General features: G+C 38.1%; 2 protein-coding genes across 3 annotated transcripts; both read right to left on the reverse strand.

Annotated features, from left to right (window-relative positions):
• Positions 1 to 7650: 7650 nt before the first annotated feature.
• LOC131322671 (ribonuclease 3-like protein 2) lies at positions 7651 to 13462 on the reverse strand. 2 transcript variants are annotated; one of them, XM_058354081.1, is made up of 5 exons: positions 13206 to 13462; positions 12062 to 12448; positions 10664 to 10816; positions 9972 to 10321; positions 7651 to 8038 (listed from the first exon to the last, which is right to left on the reverse strand). In XM_058354081.1, the coding sequence occupies exons 1-5, from the start codon at positions 13242 to 13244 to the stop codon at positions 7855 to 7857; spliced, it is 1113 nt and encodes a 370-aa protein (XP_058210064.1). In that variant the 5' UTR covers positions 13245 to 13462; the 3' UTR covers positions 7651 to 7854. The 2 variants fall into 2 exon arrangements, with proteins under 2 accessions (XP_058210064.1, XP_058210063.1); XM_058354080.1 differs by having other exon boundaries at positions 13274 to 13452.
• Positions 13463 to 15615: 2153 nt separating this feature from the next.
• On the reverse strand, positions 15616 to 21212 carry LOC131322672 (ribonuclease 3-like protein 2). The gene is made up of 4 exons (XM_058354082.1): positions 20696 to 21212; positions 18750 to 18902; positions 18050 to 18414; positions 15616 to 16070 (listed from the first exon to the last, which is right to left on the reverse strand). Exons 1-4 carry the CDS (start codon positions 21068 to 21070, stop codon positions 15896 to 15898), a joined length of 1068 nt encoding a protein of 355 aa, XP_058210065.1. The 5' UTR covers positions 21071 to 21212; the 3' UTR covers positions 15616 to 15895.
• Between the last annotated feature and the right edge of the window lie 998 nt (positions 21213 to 22210).

The raw sequence follows: 22210 nt of genomic DNA on the forward strand, positions 1-22210 counted from the left end.
CGCGGATCCTATTGGGTTAGATATCCCCTTTCTTATTGTTTTCTTTATTTTGTGAAACTCCCGTAATTAAAGTGTTACCAAAAAAAAATTATTGTATTATTTATCACTCTCTTGCTAAAAACAAGCAACAAAATAATTCTCTCTTCATCATTTTCTCATATTCTCCATCACTTTGAGAAACCACGTATAGGGATGATGTTGAATGTGGATGAGAAATGTCTTTTGTTCTTGTTCTTTTCAATTCCAAAAATTTCCACATTTTCCAAACATGTTTTTTTTTAACAATCTGCGTTAGCTAACTTGCTAATTCTTAGTCTATCCGCATGGCTCAAAAGTTATAAATCAGGTCAATACTAGCTGGTGGGCATCACAACATAAATCACTTGACTTTTTCATAATTTCCCGATTTAAAATAAAAGAAAATATATGTGAAGTTGAATGAAGTTTTCAATACCCTTTTATTCATTGTACTATTTGTTTTCTCTATTTTCTGACCATATTTATTTTTTTACTTTTTCTCTATTTTTTGGGTGTAAATTTAAATCTTTATAAAAACAAAAGGTTTAAAAACATGGGACGAAAAACCTTGTATTTTGCACATGGTACAAAAGGTTTTATGCACTACAGTTTCGGCACAGGCATTAGCAACGCCCAAAAATATTATTCATTATTTTTGCTAATCAAAAAACTATTTTTTATTTTGTATTAGTCATACTTCTTCCAATTTTAGACCTAAATTTTGGTTATTTTGGCACATGACGTTCAAAGAAGTGGGAACCGACCACCATAAAAGGTTAGACCACGTCCAAAGGGTATGAATGTACATGCTCTCAGTTATTCTTTAGGGAGCTGCTAAATACAACTGCGAATTTACTACATGTAGCCAATTCATAAAAAGAAAATTTTGGATTCCTCTTTATGAATTGGTTATATGTAACAAATTCGCAGTTGTATTTAACCGGGCCCATTCTTTATGGATATGGGAACACGTTCAATCAAAATAACCCCTCAACCTTTACCTCAATGTGTAACGGACACTCAACTTTGTGAAACTTCAATTACACACGTATACTATTGAGGCGTTATTCAATTACTCCCCTACTATCTAAATCTACCCAGTTGTTTAATGCTTATATGGCCTATAATAGTTTAATTGGAGAGAGAGAGAGAGAGAGAGAGAGAGAGAGAGAGAGAGAGAGAGAGAGAGAGAGAGATATTTCTGTGATAATTGCATCTAGTAGGTCTAGAGGTACATTACAGACGGTGGCACACTTGAATTTCACAAAAAAGGAAGGTTGAGTACAAAAAAAATAATAATTAAAAATTCTAAAGATTATGATTAAAAGGTAAAGTATATAATTATCAAAATTTTAAAGGAAGTAAAACACTAAATGTTGTTCTAAGTACCAAATAAAAACATGAATAACAATCGAGGTTGTCGTAATCCCGTAATATCTCTCCGTCCGTTACAAATCACAGATAATAAGGGAGTGCTTGATTCATTATTACTACAAGTTTGGAGACAAAAGAAGAAAACATAAACTAGGAAATGGCATTTGTCGTGAGAGTTTGACATCAACCTAATAAGTGCTATGTCACCGAATTTTGAAGTCGTTTTGGATAATTCCTTTCAAACCAAAAGGCTCTCATGTCCACCAACTAAAGAGGAGTTTGATCAATACCTTTTTATGTGCTCTGAGTGCATGATTGGTACTCTGTCGCATCGGTTAATATTGTCTAGTCACATCACACAACTATCTCTAGAAGACCTTCAGCATCTATGTCGGAACCGAAGCTTAAGTCCTACTATCACATATGAGTGGTAGGAGATTAGTAAATATCAGCACAATCCTGAATGGAGTTATTTTGACACTTGCCAATTTAACAAATCTTGTACGATTTGGGAATTTGCCGCATTCTAATGAAGGAATATACTGCTCCCAATCTACTCCCCCACAACTAACTGGCTTAGTTGACAAAAACTCTTCTATCTCACTATGAGGTTAAGAATTCGAATCTTTACACTTGCGTGTGGGTGTTTTTTTCTTAGAGAATGTAGTGTCCCGAGTTTGTACTTTGTACTTCATATCTTCTGATGTAAAATAAAATAATCTTTTCTATCGATTGACAAAAAAAGAAAAAGAAAAATCTACTCCCCACAAAAAGTATCTCTATCTGTCTTCATGCATGCCCATTTTTGTGAACAAAGCCAATTCCTCCTACCTGAAGACATGGACTTCTAACGAAAATTTGGTGGAAAAATAATCGGTTGAATCACCTCAATCCCCAATTTGCAAGATATGCCTAATACCCAGAGGAAGGAATACCCTCAATTGCCCATTTGATCCATATTTGGTAATTTTTCGGTTTTCTTGACTGGAGGAATGAAAAAGCAAAGCGATTTTTGTAAAATCTGCAGTGACATAACCATGTTATTTTTAACAAAACTTCAGCTTCTTTCATTTGCAGTGGATTTTTTTTTTTATAGTCTTTTTACGTTTTTGAGTATATATCTAGAGGACTAGGAGTCCCTGAAAGTAAAAGACAATGCCAATAAAGGGTTCAATGACCATAGTCTTCCTCGATTGGGGTTTTACTCGCATCTTGTATGAATTGATCAAGAACACATTCGAAGAAATTCTGACCGTCAATTGGAATGGTTTGTGGGTTCCCAACACCTATAGTTGCGAAAACCTAAAAGTTAGCAATTACGCTCGAATTCCTTTTGCCTTTGCTTTTCGGAACACAAATTAAATAGAAAAAGAACAATAAGGCTCCTTTTGTTTCGATGTAAAATGTTTTAGAATGTAAAATATTTTTCATGTAAAATAAAATTCAAAAATTTATTTTTCGGTGTTTGGTTGGCACTTGAAAAATATTTTCAGAAATTGAAAAAAAAGTGTAGGGGGGGGGCTTAAACGGTGGAAAGATCTGAGAATATTGGACTTGAACGTGAGTCAGGACTGACGATCGAGAAAACTGAGCAGTGAAATTTACAGTAAAAGGCAACAGGTTCATTTTGAAAAATAACTTACGGAAGATTTAATAGTAAGTCATTTTCATTCAATTAATAGAAATTGTTTTACCCGTAAATATTTTCCTTATTTTTTACACAACCAAATACCGAAAAATAAGTAAAATGTTGTATCGGAAAATATTTTACACCCAAATAAACGGAGCCTAAAAGTTTAAGGACGAAAGAATTCTAAAGAAACCAAACTTTATTTTGGAATGCAGGGGCTTTCTTGTCACTTCACATTTAAGTGATGGATTATTTTCTTTTTCCAAAATGGAGAATGATACACCCACCGCATCTCTTCCTTCCACCGAACAACTCACCGTACCACCCATTGCCCGCCGCGTGGCAATGGGCTCATTGTGCAAAAAAACAAAAACGAAACAGTAGTGAACAAAAACCCCAATTCAATTCAAAAAACACGTGTTCTGCGTTCTTCCTGTTTCCAAAAGAAAGAGAGGGAGATGGAGAAACTGGCTATCACCAACTGACGACCACCACCGCCGACCCCAATCACCACCTCCTACCACCACGCCAACTGCTAAACCTCCGGCGACCACCTTAACCACCAAGGTCTCTCTTCCTCCTCTCTCTCTCTCCGAATTTGCCCAATACAGTAGTAAGCCATAATGTGTATTACACATCTTCTTGGTTTTGTCATGTTTTTCCTTTTATGTTTCCCCAATTCATGTTCTGAGCCATGACTAAGAAATTTTTCAAAATCAATTTACCCTAGGTTATTAAAATTCCCAAATTTCATAGTAGGGCTTTAAATAAAACATTAACGTTTCTTGTTTGATTAGATTCCTGAGTGAAATTGCTATCCCAGTTGTTAAGAGTTTTATTTATTTTAACCAAATTTACTTGTATTTCATCTTGTTACTTTGATTATTCTGCATTCACTATCTACATTATAGCAGTAAATAGGAAGAACGCAAAACGCGTATTTTTTGAATTAAATTGGGGTTTTTGTTCACTACCGTTTTGTTTTTGTTTTTTTGCACAATGGACCCACTGCCACGTGGCGGGCAATGGGTGGTACGGTGAGTGGTCCGGCAGAAGAGATGCCGTGGGTGTATCATTCTCAAAATATACTCCAGTTGAGAGGACAAAGTCGTCATAAATTGTGCAACCACTTGCCCTTGAAAAACTGACCACCAGATCCTGGACCATGCTGCTTGGGCCCCCACCCACCAGGTCTAATCTGCATAGACTGAGTCCAGTAGCAGGTCGTCTATTAAGGAATGAGTTGGGCCTAGTCCCAAATCGTGGATTTAGAATCACTTATAAGCTCTTTGCTAGCTGGACCATCTTCCGGAATCCGACCTTAGGCCCTATTCTGCTAATTCAAATAATTACTTATTTTTTGAATTAAAAGATGATGTATTTTAAGAGAATGATCTTTCTAGTAAAGCGAAAGATAAGTACTTAAAAAATAAGAACCTTAGCAAAACGGAACCTTATTCCCTCCTTTTGCAAGTTGAGGTGGCCATCTAGGACTCAAGTCCAGTCCAATATTCCTCCATCCAGTCATGTTTATTTTTGTTTTTGTTGTTCCATCACGGGCTAAGAACATCGATAGAAACCGTTCGACTCATAGAGTTCGTCAAGTTATTTAAGCTTGAGAAAAAACAACCAGCAAACCAATCAATCTTTTTTTTTTTTTTTTTGAACTAACTAGTCTACTTTACCTATCATATTTAGCAAGTCATTTCTCTCAGTACCCAGAAGAACAAAAAAAACCTAGGGATAAATTTACCATTAAATGACATATTTGACCTCCTAAGTCATAACCCATCATTCAATGGCAAGACCCCTCTTTTCTATTGGTTCTTCTTCCTCCCTAGCTAGTCCCAAGCTGCTTTTGAACTAACTAGTCTACTTTACCTATCATATTTTATCAAGTCATTTCTCTCAGTACCCAGAAGAACAAAAAAAACCTAGGGATAAATTTACCATTAAATGACATATTTGACCTCCTAAGTCATAACCCATCATTCAATGGCAAGACCCCTCTTTTCTATTGGTTCTTCTTCCTCCCTAGCTAGTCCCAAGCTGCTCTATCACCCCGTTCACAACTCGTCCTCCGCCATTAAAGTCCTCTCAAACTGTAGACCGAGAAAACTCAAGGGAGTCGTCGCACAGGCTCTGGATCATTCTTGACTCGTCAAGTCACGACTTATGAAATTAATCTCCCTAGTCGTTGCTTGATCGAATCCGAGATTGAGATAAAAAGAAGACACGTGCCACGCATATATTTGCGGAAATGAACTCCACCTTTTCCCCAATTGTTCAAGCTAGCAATGGGATGATTTTGCACACAAATTACCAAACTTATTTAAAACCGGCCACCAGCTGTGAATATTGCACAAGCGAGCAGAAACAAAGGTACAAGGCCTAGCTAGCTTCAAGTGTTTACAGTTCTATTCGTCGCCCGTCTTTTGGAAGTGCCCCTTGCCCACAGGCTCCTCCTCCTCGTACTTTTCCTTAGCGGATTCGACCCTGGAGTCTCCAATGGCAGCCTCTTGCTTGCCATCGCGTGCCTTTCCGAAAGTTTCTTGGTGAGCCTTTGCTTCTGCCACTCTCTCGAATTCCTCCGCCACTCTTTCGAACTCTTCTGCTGTTGTCCGAGCTCTCTCCATTCTATGGCCGTCGCTTTCCTTGCCTGGTTGACTGTTATAACCCTGAAACATCATAGACACAGATCGATGATGATAATACGGATGAAAATTAGTTGACTACATATTGCCAGCACTAAAGACCGGAAATGAAATGAATGGAACTGGAATTAATTGATACCCCAAATCATCATATACACACAGTTTTTGGTCGAATCAACGCAAATATTGGTACAAACATGAACTGGAATTGATACCCCAAATCGTCGTATACTCACAGTTTTTTGTCGAATCAACGCAAATATTCGTACAGACACGTGGAGATTACTTTCTGGAACATTTTCTGTATCACATTAACATTTTTTACTGCTATAATTCCATTGGTAGTAAGATTTTGTTTCTGTTAGTAACCATTTAAAACTAACTTCGATCATCCTAGTAGACAGGGTTAGCCAACAGGATAAAAAAACCAGCTATGTAAAGCACGCCTTTGAAAGCGTTACGCCGGTTACTTCGCTTGTATGATAAACCATCATACCTTTTGACAAACAGAGAATGCTATACACACGCATAAATCTGTACGCAGACCCGACTGACTCGCGTGTGCTGAAAGATTTCCAGCACCTCCATGCGCGTAGGTCTGCGCACAGAGACTTTCCATTCATTGAAGGATCAAAAAGATTGAGGACTGGTTGTTGGATGTGATGTAGGGTCCTGTGTCCTAGTCCTGTTAGAAGATTTTGGTTGCTTTCTGTGTCTTGTTTCAGAGGTTTTAGCCTGCTTGTTTGTATGTTTTGTTTCCTCAGGGTATGCCCTGGTGGGTTTGTATCGTCGTTTCTTGTACTATAAAAGCTCAACTTACCCAAAAACAGAGAGGAAAAAAAAAGGGGCGATTTCCATGATAGCCGTGGAAGTCTCACGGAGGTCAAACATTCAAAACCTTGATGGCACTAAAGGGTTTATTGGATTAGTTACATCAAGATTCCGGAATTAGTCGAGGCATGCAAGCTGCCCGAACATTCGATTATAGGAAAAAAAGTGCAACCTACAGACAGTGGGAAATTAAGAGCTAGTAATAGATAAACAATTTACCCTGATAGAAGGGGGAAAGTACGCGGAGAGCCGTTTAATCGGCGGCGACCGGAAAGAGGCGCGGCGGAGGTGCAGAAGATAGCTGCCCATGTTGCCCTGCTTGTGAAGAAGACTCAGGAGAGCTCAGAATCAGAGACGACGACGTTGTGTTACGTAACGTTATTATCCGTTGTGGAGTATGGGCAAAAAAGCTGCAAGCAGAGGGGGTATATGATCTACACGTGTACACTCGTTCAAAATATTGTAGCCACGTGGAAGCCGGTCTGAATGCCACCTCATCATATCCATGCAACAGGCTTCAAAAAGAAGAAAAAAAGATTACACTTACCTAACTGCTCGTTCATTAGCGTCAAAATTATAGAAGGGATAGTAAGAGGGGGAATGGGGTTGCCAAGCGAGTGCCGAGCAGCTGATTTACTATCTAACTATTCGTTCATTAACAGTTCGGATCTTGACCGAGTTATAAAGGGTTCAGATTTGTATGTGCTAAGATTCAATCTGAGCCGTTCGTGTCAAGATAAACGGCCGGATCGGCCGCTCGGCATTCACTTGACAGAGATGCTTGAGAGCATATAGAATTTGTTTGGATATTGAACAAGGAGGTACGGACGAATAATGGCAATTTTACAAATCATGATGCCATTTTTGTAAATAATACTCCTTTGGCAAAGTTGAAATTTTGAAGGTGAATATAAAGGAGGATATAATTTGGATAGGGTGAGGGGAGTTCAAAATTTATCCGGGTGTGGACGGATATAAAAATCTCCCCGGATTTCTTATTCCCTTCCATTGACCCCAACAAACATCGGACAAGTGGAGAGAGGATAAGAAACCAACAATTCTGGATACCAAAAAACAAAAAAAGCCAAGTCGATGAACGAGCAAGCTGCCCCAGACATCCAATTATATAAATCAAATGCAGAATTAACCAAGCCAAAGGATAATGAATCTCTCTATTAGCATGTATCTTGATCATGTTAAGTGCTTGTGTAAAATACAACTTGTAATACTTTTCAGGGTCTCTACAGGGAAACCTGGAACAAGAGGAGAAAGAAAATGCAAGAGGATTAGACATAATTGACAATCCAACTGATCACACCACAACCGGACCAGACCGAACACGAAAACTTAAATTTTCTTCAATGCTTGTAATCTCCGAATCATCAACGAAGCAGCAGAATTATCAGCATCTCTAACTCTCGACTTTTCATCTCCTTCCACACACAGGTTATACAACACATTCTCTGCAGTTTTGATCTCAACTGAACGAACATATATCCTCTCATGAAAAGGGCCAGACTCTTTCACATTTCTGCAAGTCAAGGAAAAACGAAAATAAGGATATCAATAAATTACATACTAGAGTGCTACATGAAGATGGCGAAAAGGTAAGTAACTCGAAAGAAAACTCAAAACCGAATCCAAGTCATGGCACTAGGAACTCATGGAACACCCCTTATCCAAATAAGTAAACCACGTCATACGACAAATTAGAATTTGAAACCCGCACAACGTAGGAATACCTACCAAACAACTTCTTTCAAACTCGACGGAATCTACACTTCGATTTAGACAACATGCGCTTAGTACGTAGGTAGCTTTGCCACAAGGATAAGTCTGAAGAGTGACATACCAAACATTCAAGCGAGATTGAACACAACACCGACGAAGCAACGAAAAAAGCAACATAACAACAAGAATATAATATCAGTCAAAGATCTCTTAATCTGATTATCAATACAAGTACTTAATTTATGAGATCCCATTGATGATAAGAACTTTGCGAAATAGTTAAACCCAAAGGAGCTGCTATGGGATGCCAAACTATCCCTCCTTGCAATCAGATGGAGAAAGAGGAAGATCAATCTCGAGTTTCTGATTAAAATGAAACAGAACTTCTAGTTCTGGATTGACAACAACTATTCATGGAAATTAGGCATACTGTAGGAAGCTTTAAAACATCACAAACCCAATCGCGTTCATGTTCACAGTCACAGCAGAAATTATCAAGCATCCAGGAGTTTGAATCAAATAAGTTAACCAAAAAGATGTCATGGTAGCAATCACTAACATAGAACAAAGTGCAACAAACTATGTGCAATCCTCCAGACAACTATCATCATAGAAACCTTGTGAGGTTTGTACAGCTCTTGGAGAACGACAGAAACGAACAATTATGAGAATAATTTTGAGTACTGAAAAAACACATAGTTCTTACTAGCTAGCATTCTCTCCAACTATAACACCCTTTTAATCGCATCTTCAAATTCTCCACTGCAGTCCAACATTTTATACCCACTATTACGGCACCCTTGAAATTCTCCCAAATCCCAACCAATATAATTCAACTGATTAGTGTTGGCTGCTAAACTAGTAAAAAACTAGAATCCCAGTATATGTTTCATGTCTTGCCGAAACTTTGTACATTTTGGATCCCAATATATACGAAATGTTGACTACAGTTCCAGAAACATTTTGAAATTATCGTTACTTCATCACATCGCAATGATTATAAGGACAACCAATCAGAACTATATCTGCTAACATGTTTTGTACTAGACCTTGATCGTGATGGTTCTAGAACTCCAATAGACATGAGTTTCTGTTGGATGAATTCGATCTGTACACCTTTCTAGCCACCAAGGTACAAATTTTCTTATGCTACAGGCACCCTTTCCCTATCCAAAACAAGCACAGAAATGGAGTAATTATCTCAAGGATCTCAAAGATAACTAGAAGATAACTTTATGATGCATAATCAGGCACGCATACATAAGCAGGAAAGCTTAGTTAGCCCATGGTACAAAACAAAGCATGCAACTTGACTGTCAGTCTACTATGGACTACCTGGGAACCATCACCAACATTCTTCCAACTAGCTAGAACATAATTCTCAAGAGCAAAATATTACTCCCTCCCTATCGATTTGTTTTTCATTATTTAGCAGTCATGCCCTTTAATCCAGTCAACAAATAATTTACTTCCGTAGGAAACAATGAAGTTTTTTTGCCACCTTTCAAAGGATCACAATTATTTCTCGTATCCAAACTGTTTGATGATTTCTAAAAAATAAAACATAAGAAATTTTAGTCGATTTTTTTATAGATGTCCATACCCGTTAAAAGGGACAAACATATTGAGACGGAGAGAGTATCATATAATATCGATACCATAAAGACCACACTCAAAACTCAAACCATAAGAACTCAAAAATAAAATTCCGCTCGGTAAATGTAAATTCCTACCCATAATATGGTTTTGGCCATCTCTTCTTTCCACAAATCGTGTGTAATTTCTCCTTCGCTCCTTCAATCTCTGTTGTTCCATAGATACAACTATAATCAACGTCCATTTTGCAATTGCATTCATACAAGCATAACTTCTTCAAAGCTGCCCTGGCTGCCTGTATCTCGGAAGATGCTGAGGCAATTAATTCCCCATCCACGTAAACTGCATTGTCCTTTTCCTCTTCTCTAAACTTGAAATCCACTTTCCTGCCGTCTTTCTGGCACAATTCATGAAGCAAAGTCACTGGATGTGGTTGTTTCCAGAGAGTTTCAGGATCAACAATGGGCTCCAATAGTCTTCTAAAGATCTAAACAAATGAAAAAGATCATAGTAGTCAACACCCTTAGAACAAAGAAGAAGAGAAAAGCAGCAAAATTGAGAAAAACTTAATGTGAATTTAGTCAACTGGGAAGTCTATGTTAAATACTACTAGTTGCTCACCACCTTTAAATGACATGTGAATTACGGCATTGGTATCGTGAAAATTCCGATGACCACATAAATTAAACCGACATATGCATAGTCCAATTCTTAACATAAATAGAAATTGAAGAAGATATTTGTTGTTTTGCATTGTTTGCTATAAACAGAATCCCAGAAATAAAGGTTCACAGTAAATTTAGGGTTACAAAATAACAAAACTACGCACCGCCCAGAAAACATGCAGATCAAGTTTACAATCAACATAAACAGCCCCAGCCACAGATTCAACAATGTCAGCCAGAACCTTCGGTGCTTTCACCACCCCTTCATGCACAACCGTGTCATCCTCCTTTTGAACTGCCAATGCAAATTCTCTCACCTAAACAAAATGAAGAAGAAATTGTTCATACTTCATCATAAACTAAATTATTTACGCCTCTAACGAACAAATGTGTACACACATACACATGAAAAACAACATATACATATATATTGTACGCACATACACAGCGATCTCTTTCTTTTCTTTCCACATGTTCCAAATAGGCCATAAATCCTCAATCGGAGTGATTACTCGGGCCCTAGGGCCCAGGGTCACGGTAGCTAGGCGGCCCAACTCCCTCATTACCACATATTTTGTGGTGAACCCCGCACATATGTGAGGTGAGGAGGAAACCCCAATGGTCCAATTTTGTGCTCAATCTTGCCCCAAAAGCATTGAATAATTTCTCTATGAGTAGATAGGGTCGAGGTGTAAATGCCATTTAATATAACATAATTTCAACTTAATTTGCACACTGCACCGGGCATGTTAAGAAATATTCAATCCGTCCGTTTTTAAGTGTCCAATTTCGCAAATTCAGCCTTTTATGAAAACATCATCATTACACTTTAAATATTTTGACTTACCATAATTATCCTCTATGAAGACATCATTGTTGCACTTTTTCTCACTGCTTTTTTCAAAAAGGAATCTAGTCAAAATGGCAAAAGGGGAAGTTTTAACCCTCTAACTTTTATCAAAGGGAATGCCTTCGGTGTCCCCGGTCATTTTGGGGACACCGTAACTTTTGACATAACAAAACCATTATAAGCATAACCGAAACTCATTACAAGCATAACAAAACCATAACTTGTTATGCCTTGTTATTGTTTTGTTATGCCTTGGTTGGTTTTTTGGATATTCCTTAGTTATGTCTTATTTGGATTTTGTTATGCTTGTAATGAATTTTAGTAATGCTCATAATTGTGAAGTTATGCCAAAAATTACGGTATCCCAAAATAACCGGAGACCCAATAGCATCATCCTTTATCAAATGGACACTTATTATTTATTAAGGAAGTGCACAAAATAAAATACTACTCCCTCCGTCCCAAATTATTTGTCCGATTCGCAAAACGAGAATTAAAAAATAACGCACTTCTTTCAAGAAAAAATTCAAATTTTTTTCATAAATTAAAAGAACTCATCGATATCTAGTGAATTGTTGAAAAAAATTGATTTTTTCTTGCAAAAATTATATTATTTTTACGTTCTCGCTTTGCGGACCGGACAAATATTATGGGACGGTGGGAGTACTAAACTATAAAAAAGGGAAGGAGGGAGTATATATCTGCTACGTACCTGCCCATCAAGAGCGGTGGCGTCGTGTCGGAAGTAACAGTGGAGGCGGCAGCGAACAGCAGCTCTAGCAAGCTTCTCAGTACTGGTATTGGCAGAGCGGAGGAGAGAGAGTTGGCCGGGTTGGAGGTCAGGGTGAGCAGAGAACAAGAAATTGGATACGGCGAGGCCCAAGGCGGAGTCGCCGAGCCACTCGAGCCGCTGGTACGACGCCGAATCAGTGCAGGAGGAGTGAGTCAGGGCCTCCTCCAGTAACCTCTTTCCTTTGAATGAGTAGTCGAGGAGCTTTTCCACCGCCCTAACCGAATCGGAAATGTCCGTCCCGTAATCCTCGTCGTCGGCATCGCCGGGACCGGGAGTGTTGTTCTCGATGATACGTTTGTGGATTTTCTGGAGAAGAAGAGAGTGGGAAGAGTTTTAGAGAGGGAAACACTCCAACACAACGCCAACTACACTGCCAAATCATAAAACCATTTTGAAACTACTTCGCAACCACCAGTCATGCAATGTCACGTCGACGAGTGTCATCGGCGTAAATTAAAAGACAAGAAGTGTACCGATGTGCACAGATCGACGGGGGCTCAGGGTCCTGTTCAACTGATCTGAACTGATTTTTTTAAGTGGATCCGTGAAAAATCAGCTTAATCGGAACCGGTGGCCAATTAACTTTTTTTAAAATACAAACCCAACAGTTAGTTAAGCACAATTATATGGCGACAATAACTACTCGTTTTGGGTATTACAAAGGTGATCGGTGATTCGAGTCACAAAGTGAAACAAAATTGAATGTTTTGTAAATGCTCATATCTACATCCAAACAAGATAGTATTTTATAGGGACTTTAAACAACATATTTTGGAAAATATGAGCTGCTCGGATCATCTAAAAGCGAGACTCAAAACGAGCCCCGAAGGGGTATTGTACTCCATACTCATATTCAAATGGATGACATCAATGTACAGAAAGAATTACGACAATCTAAACAATAATCAACCATATTAATTTTTACACTCACTTTTACATCCACTTCTTTTTTTGTTTTTAAAAAAAAAATTTACACACACTTTCAATTAAAAAGGAAAAAAAGAAGGTGTGAATATCGAAAATGAAAGTGTGAAAATCAATCCTGTTGAGAAACTCTACAAACCGAGCCCAGAAACCAGAGGTCCAGAGCAACGCAAGACATAACCCAATAATCCAAGCCTCTATGTAAACCTCGTCGTCGGCGTCGCCTCCGTACGCGGAGGGTGTGTGCGTCGCGGTCGGATCGTTCATTTTTTTTCTGGAGAAGAAGAGCGTGGGAAGAGTTGAAGAGAGAAAGAGAAATTTGTTAAGGGCGAGAGAGAGAGAGAGAGGGAGAGAGAGAGAGAAAGGTCATTGACTGACATTGTTCTGCCCCACCCACCCAAACTGTTCTGTGCTGATGATATTCTTTGCTGTGTGTCCCACCACATTGACAGCAGTTGTTTGGATTTCTTCATTTTGAAGCAACAAAAAATACATTTTGAATTTCTTTAAGTGAAACTTAATGGAAATTAAGTTTTATTTTTCTGTACTTAAAAGTAAAAATCTGTTTCTTTGACGTGTGCATCAAAGAATTAGAATTGAGTCTGACTCGTAATCAATCCTTTGCTGGTTTATAATTTACATTGTATTTTACGGTAGCTCTTTCTTCTTATTTCTAATGACAGAATGTTCTTGGCTCGTAAATTGGATGTTCAAGTATCTCATATTTTGAGGGAAGCAAACTTCTTTGCCGATGGTTTGACAAAAAAAGGCGTTTGACGTCATACGAAACTTTGCACTCCTCCTCTGCACACGGTCCGAATTTGTTCTGTTTCTTGAGAAGGATGGCATGAAGAGATATCATTGAATGTGGTTGAGAAGGATGGCATCAATCAGTACACGATAACAAGAGTGCTACTGGTTTAAGATTTGAGGTTGGAACAAAATACCCAAAAGCAATTCCACTAGATCGAACACGAATAGATTAGGTACTGTCTCGAATCTCGTTTCCCTTTTGCTGTGTCTTCTGCGAAAATCCTCTAAAAAACTCAAACTTCGGGGTGAAGCAATTTCTTTTTGAAACTTTAAGGTGGTATTCAGCTAAAAGGAAATTTTTTTTTTGAAGGTTTTGTTTTCATTCAAAAAAAATTGCGTTCGTTAGTTTTGCGCCAAATCTTTGTGAATTATTAATTCATCTAGACGAGAGTAATTCGGAAAAATAAAAATAAAAAAATATCCAAATATATTAAAAAATAACCATTTTTCAGTCAAAAAAGTTAAATTTAATAAAGACAAAGTGCTTGCTTAGCGGAACGATACCTAAATACTTGAAAAAAGATGATCTTGACAGGGAGGGATATAGAGAACTTTATTGTTGTGAATCAAACCGTGTTGTCTGGCATTTTTCTGATCCTCACATCATCTCCATAATTTGGGCGTTTTCCCAATTCAAAAAAAAAAAAAAAACTAAGATGTCAACAATGTCAGAGCAGTGCTTCGGGCACAAATATCCGGGCATAAATTCAAATACGGATGTGCCCAGACCGTAAAACCATGTCATGCACCTGAGTCCCGCATGTGAAAACCAAACGTTGAACTATTGCAAATACTTCGTATATGTGTGCCTGAACATACATGTTGTAAGCATTCTCCGTAATGTTCCCTAGGGCTGTGCACGGTCCGGATCGGATTAGATTTCTATGAATCCAATCCTAATACGCAAGTCACGGTTTTTTGAAAATGAAATCCGTGTCCGGACCAAAAGTCTCACGGTTCAGTCCCTATTTTGTTCATGGATTATATCGACCAAATGCTTCATCCCGGACAAATGACTTTTATCCTATTTTGTTCACAGATTCTATTTTTTAAAATATCTCACGGTTCGATTCGGATAATCCACGGTTTTTAAATGAAAATCCAATCCTAATCCGTATCTCACGGTTTTTTAATTTGGGAAAATGACGGCCAATGACGTGTTTTGATAATTAATACCCGCCAAAGACATTTTCATCATTAACAAATATTCTTATCATGTTCTTGATGGGTATAATTATCAAAACACGTCCTAGACCGTCATTTTTCCTTTTAATTTTTGAATACGTGTCTAGACCATTAATCCACGTACAAAATCCAAAAGATGCGGAGCGGATCGGTCTAAACTGATTTCACGGTTCACCGATTTTTTTTTGCAACCTTAATGTTCCCCATGATTTCGGGAAGTTCAGCATGACCTCCGTATATAGCATTCTACTAACCACCGCCCGCATACTTGCGGCTAAAGTCAGAAAACGATATTCGAACTTCCGGTACAGTTGGCCTAATACTCGTGAAACAGTAAAATCATAGAGCTGTATGCCTCTATCAAATGAAGAATTGACCAAGCCAAAGGATATATATTTAAGTCTCTCTATTAGCATGCATTTTGATCATGTTCAGTGCTTATGATTTCAGGGTCTCTATAGGCAAACCAGGAACATGCAAGAGGAAAAAGAAAATGCAAGAGGATTTTGACATAGTAATTGGCAATCCAACTGATAATTACTAAATAATAATGGGTCCAATCTAAATTATTATTAGACAGCTAAAGACCATAGTTGATTGGAGTATAATTATTTACATTTGATTGGACAATGGAGTCTCATCCGAAGTAGTAAAAAGATTACAGCGTAGACTATGGTATCTATCAAGATCACACCACAACCTTACCAGAGTTAAAGTCTAGAACATAGAAAACCTAAATACACTTAGATACTCCTTTCGAAGCACATAATTTTCAGCATCTTTAACTCTCGGCTTTTCATCTCCTTTCGAAGTTGTTTGGAACATGAAAACTTATATAAACTTCGATTCTCGTAATCCCCGAATCATCCACGAAGCAGCAGAATTTTCAGCATCTTTAACTCTGGACTTTTCATCTCCTTTCACATGCAACACTTTGTCGACTGTATTGATCTCGACTGAACATACATATCTCTTCTCATGAAAAGGGCCAGACTCTTCCACAATTCTGCAGGTAAAAAAAAAACCAAAAATAAGGATCAACAAATTACATACTAGAGCGGATCAAAAAAAAAAAAAAAAAGCATACTAGAGTGCTAGACTGCCACATAAAGATGGCGCAATGGTATGTAACGCGAAAGAAAACTAAAACCCGAATCCAAGTCATTACACTAGGAACTAATGGAACGCCCCTAATCCAAATAAGTAACCTGTCATACGACAAAACAGAATTTGAAACCTGCACAACGTAGGAATACCTACCAATCATCTTCTTTCAAACTCTGAGTGAATCTACACTTTGTTTTGGAAAACATGCTCTTAGTACGTAGGTAGCTTTTTCACAAGGATATGTCTGAAGAGTGATATACCCAACATTCAAGCAATTGAACACCAACAAGTCACAAAAAAAAGCAGCAGCAACAGCAACATAATGGCAAGATAATAAAATATCAGTCAAAGACCTCTTACTCTCATCATCAGTCTATTTAATTTATGAGAACCCATTGATGATAAGACTCTTTGCAAAATGGTCGAACCCCAAGGAACTGCTATAGGAAAAGAGGGGAAAAGAGGAAAACTAACCTCGAGTTTTGTATTAAAAATGAAACAAAACTTCCAGTTCCAGATGCAATGTTAGGGACTACAGCTATTCATGGTAATATCAAATGCCATAAATCTTCAAAAATCAGGCCTACGAAAGCTTTCAAGCATCACAAACCCAATTCTGTTCGTGTTCAAAGTCACAACAGCTGAAATTATCAAGTATCCAGTAGTGAGAACCAAATAAGTTACCCAAAAAGTTGGTATGGTATCAATCACTAACAAAGAACAAACCACACCAAACTATGTACACCATCATCTAGACAACTATCGACATAGAAACCTTGTGCAGTTCATACAACTCTTGGAAAACGACGGCATCAACTAATTATGAGAAAAAAATTTAGTACTAGAAAAACACAAAGTTCTCACTTGTTCGCATTCTCTCCAACTATGACACCCTTTTAACCATTCCATACTCTGCTCTGCATTTTCGAAGGAGGTGACTTTCTCATCCCAACAGCCATATTGCACATTCAAGTAATTCCATGGGCGTAAATGAATAACCAAAACAATCATATCAGTGTTCAAAGTTTAAACCTCAGTCCATCATTCTATTCCCACTATTACGGCCTTGAGATTCTCCCAATCATTTTAATCCAACTGAAGTAGTGTTGGCTGCTAAACTCGTAAACAACTAGAATCCCAGTATGTGTTTTATATCTTGCCTAAAACTTTGCACATTATAACGAACCTATTGTCACCAACATTTTGGGTGCCAATATATGTGAAATGTTGATTTCAGTTCTAGAAAATATTTGAAAAATCATCACTTCATCACATTGCAATGAACTACATCTACTAGAATGTTTTGTACTAGACCTTGATCGTGATGTTCTAAAACTCCAGTAGACAACGAGACATGAGTTTCCATTGTATGAATTTGATCCCTACACATTTCTAGCCATCAAGATACATTTTTTTTTATCCTACATGCACCCTTTCCCTTAGCGAAACAAGGTCAGAAATGGATTGGTCATCTTAAGAATTTTCAAGAAAACAAGAAGCCAACATTATGATGCATAAGCAGGAACACATACATAAGCAGGAAAGCTTAGTTAGTCCATGATACAAAATAAAGCACGCAACTTGACTGTACTCCCTCTCTATCAAATTGTTTTTCATTTTTTGGCAGCAAGTCAACAAATAATTTACTTTCGCAGGAAACAATCAAGTTTTTTTCCACCTTTCAAACGATCACATTTAGTTCTTCTATACAAAGTGTTTGAAATCATCTAAGAAAGATTACATAAAAAATTGTGGACGATTTTTTCAAGGATGTCCACAATAGTGAAAAGGGACAGACATATTGAGAAGTTGGGACTATCATAATATTGATACCATACAGACCCATAAGAATTCAGCTCAATAAGGATAAATTCCTACCGATAACATGGTTTTGGCCATCTTTTCTTTCCACAAAGCTCATGTAATTTCTGCTTCGCTCCATCGATCTTTGTTGTTCCATCGATATAGCTGCAATCAACATCCATTTTTTCAGACACGCATAACTTCTTCAAAGCTTCCCTGGCTGCATGTAGCTTTGCATTTTCCTTGTTTTCGGAAGATGCTGAGGCAATGAATTGCCCACCCACGTATATGCTTGCAATGTCCTTTTCTCTTTTCCTCCAGTGCTTGATATCCACTTGCCTGCCATCTTTATGGCACAATTCATAAAGCATAGTCACTGGCTGTGGTTGTTTCTGGAGAATTTCAGGCTCAACAATTGGCTCCAACAGTCTTCCAAATTTCTAAAACAAACAAAAAGATCATAGTAGTCAATACTTCCAAGGAAAAAAAAGAACAGAAAAGCAGCAAAATTGGGAAAAAACTTCATGTGAATTTAGTCAACTGGGAAGTCTATCTTAGATAGTAGTTGCTCATCACCTTTAAACTAAATGATTACGTAAATTATGACAATGGTATGGTGTAAATTCCGATGACCACATAAATTAAACCGAAAAATGCATAGTCCAATTCTTAACATAAACTGGAATTGAAGAAGATTTCTGTTGTTTTACATTGTTAAAAACAGAATTTTAGGAATGAAGGTTCAGAATAAATTTTGGGTCACAAAATAACACACCTCCCAAAAAACTCGCAGATCAAAATTACAATCAACATAAACAGCCCCAGCCACAGACTCAACAATGTCAGCCAGAACCTTTGGCGCTTTCACCTCCCCTCCATGCACAACCGTATCCTCCTCCTCTTGAACTGCCAATGCAAATTCATTCACCTAAACAAAATCAAGAACCAATTTTTCATCATAAACTAAACTAAATTATTTAAGTCTCTAAAGAGCACATGTGTACACACATACACATGAAAAACAACATCTAAACATATGGAGAGAGACAAAACGAGAATATATTTTCTGGTTGAATTTGAGTTTCAGTTTTTTATGGCCTGGGTAATTGAAGAAATGAAATTCAAGATTTGAACGTTAATGTCAACTGAAGTTACAAATTAAGCACAATAGAATGCGGACAAGAACTTCAAAATTTTAAGTTTCCTGACATTCGGGAGGTGTGATTAAACCTACTATGACAACATACAAAATTTAAACTATGTGAGAAAACTCTACAAACCAAGCCTAAAAGTTTTACATCACATAGACAATCTAAACAAAATCAACTACGTGAGAAACTCTACAAACCAAGCCTAAAAGTTACAAAGTTAAGCACAATGAAACGAGGAAAAGAACTTTAAAAAATCTTAAATTTCCTTACATTGGGGAAGTGCTATTAAACCTACTAAGATCACATGACTATATACAGAAAATTGCAAAAAGTGGATTTAATATACCCTATGACTCTTCCCAGTTCTATATCATAAGAATGACAGCAATCTAAACAAAATCACTATGTGAAAGACTCCACGTACCAAGTCCACAAACCAGAGCAACTCAAGAAATAACCAACTAGGTCCTACTGCTAATGCTTAGACCTAGTGTTGGCGAGCAGGACACCGTGCCACTCCGACCCTCAGCTCACCAGAGTTCTTCGAGGGAGAACTAGCAGATTGCACAACTTATGAAAACTTTTCGTCTCTCACACTTGGCTCATTTTGTATGATGCTGACAGTGCAGACTTGGCAGTAAAACTCTTTTTTTTGCTCAGTTCATGAATGCTATGAAATGCCTTGAAAAATTATTTAAGCCTCACTAGTGAGAAATAACTTATTTTTTGGACTTGGACGAGGTTTGAACCCTAACTCTCAGTGGCTAGACTAGCTAACTGATTATTCTAAAGTTCATTATCCATCTATCTATCGTTGTATACTATATAGTTCATCATACACTAAGCATGTGAATATATACTAAGCACGTGCATGATACACGGCAATTTCTCTCTTTTTCCACGAAAAATTACATAAAAACTTATATTCCTCTCTCCCCTCTCTCTCTTTGTTCCTTTGCTCCAAATAAAAAAACTTTCAAACTTCCCCCTGCATCTAAACTTTCTTTCTTAATAAAATCCCACATTTTTACTATTATATTCCCAATCATTAGTACCTATGCAAATGAATCGAGCGGTCCGCTAACACGACAAAAAAACTCGTTTACGAAGGAGACTCGGCTCATTTGTGCAGGCTCCTCCAATAGATGAACCGAGCTTGAACACCTCATTACTAAATGAGCCGAGCTCGAACTTGATAACTTGGGCTCGACTTGAGCTCTAGCTGGACCAGCTTCGAACGAGCCTAGCTTGAACACTTAAAAGCTCGGCTCCGATCGTTTGTAGCCCTACTCGTTCAGGACTAATACCATTAAATACTCCCTTCCGTCCCAGTCCCCAGATGTCCGGTCAAATTTTTGAAGAAAAATTCAAAACTTTTTAAACAATCTACTAGATATCAGTAAGTTCTTTTAATTTATGAAGAAAGTTGGAATTTTTCTTAGAAAAAAATTACTCCGTACTTTAAGTCCTCGGTCCGCAGATAAACAATTTGGGACGAAGGTAGTACAACATAAATAATTACGCAACTAAATTTGCACATCAACGGGGCATGTTTAGATGCATCCACTACCTTCTCATCAAGAGCGGTGGCGGTGTGACGGACGTAACGGTGGAGGCCGTGGCGGACGGCGACTCTAGCAAACTTCTCGGTACTGACGTTAGCGGAGCGGAGAAGAGAGAGCTGGCCGGGATCGAGGTCGGGGTGAGCTAAGAACAGGACGTTGGATAGGGCGAGTCCCAGGGCAGCGTCGCCGAGGAACTCGAGGCGCTGGTACGACGCCGATTCGGTGTAGGAAGGGTGGGTCAGGGCCTCCTCGAGTAGCATCTTGTTGTTGAACGAGTACTCGAGGAGGTTTTCCACCGCCCTGACGGAACCGGAAATGTCGGTTATCTCGTCGTCGGCGGAGTCCATGGCCGGTGTGTAGGGGACGATCGGATGGTACATTTTTGGGGGAGGAGGGGAAGAGTTTTTTAGAGAGAGAATTTGAAAGTAGGAGCCTAGGAGGGGGGAGAGGGAGAGAGAGAGAGAGAGTATAGACAGGACTGTGATTATTCGGTGCTGTTTTCCTCCTGCATTGACAGTTGTTGGGGTCAATGCGGTGTCTTGAAATTTGGAAGTAAATGTGAATTTATTTTACCACTCATTTTTTCTTTAATGCCACCCCATTTCTTTCACAATAATAAGTGGAGAGAGATAGAGAGAGAAATATTGGAAGTAGGAGGAATCTAGGGAGAATCTTTTGAAAAATTCTTTTCAAATAGCAAAGAGAACAAGGCAAATCACTTAATATAGACACAAAGAGGCTTTAAAGAAAAAATAGAGTGACAAAATCACTCCTCATTTATTTTAGAGAATTGATTTCTACGCTCATTTTTTATAACAACATTCCATTTTTTTGAATTTTAATATTAAAAATATTATGTATTTTTTTGTTAAAAGACCAAAAAAAGAGAGTCCAGATATTAAAAAAAGATAGTAGAAATCAATTCCCTTTATTTTAGGATAAATTACATTAAACCCCTCTCAATTACGACCTATTTTTAGTTTTCCTCCTTAAAATTTAAAAGCCGACTCTTAATCTCCTTAAAACTATACAAATCTTGCTCTTGATTTTGACGAAGGGAAGGAACAGCGTGAGCCCTAAGGACCATTTAAACACAAAATTGATACGTTTGGGATGCAATGTTTGCAATTGGTATATTGGAGACCAAAATGGCACGACAGATTTACTTTGGGGACCAAAAAAGTAAATATATGGTACTTTGGGTGCCGGGTGTGTACCACGTGGTGTCCGCTCGACACGTCTAGACTGTCTATTTCAATTTTGGACAGCTCGGATTTGGAAGGAGAAAAAGGAGAGAGAAAGACGGGAGAGAGTGGTGGGGTGAGGAAAGAGAGGGTTTCAATCTGGACCTTCCAACACACTTTTAAACGGCCCGGATGAGCCGTTCAAACAACACATGGACACGGTCACGTGATACCCACCTGGCACCCAAAAATTTCTCTTCCGTATTTTGAGTTACAAGTTGCTGTGGTGTCCTTCCAGATTTAAAATTCAAGACTTGGGGGGTGAAGCAATGTCTT

The sequence above is a fragment of the Rhododendron vialii genome, chromosome 4a (genome assembly GCF_030253575.1).
Source record: "Rhododendron vialii isolate Sample 1 chromosome 4a, ASM3025357v1".
Taxonomy (NCBI): Eukaryota; Viridiplantae; Streptophyta; class Magnoliopsida; order Ericales; family Ericaceae; genus Rhododendron; species Rhododendron vialii.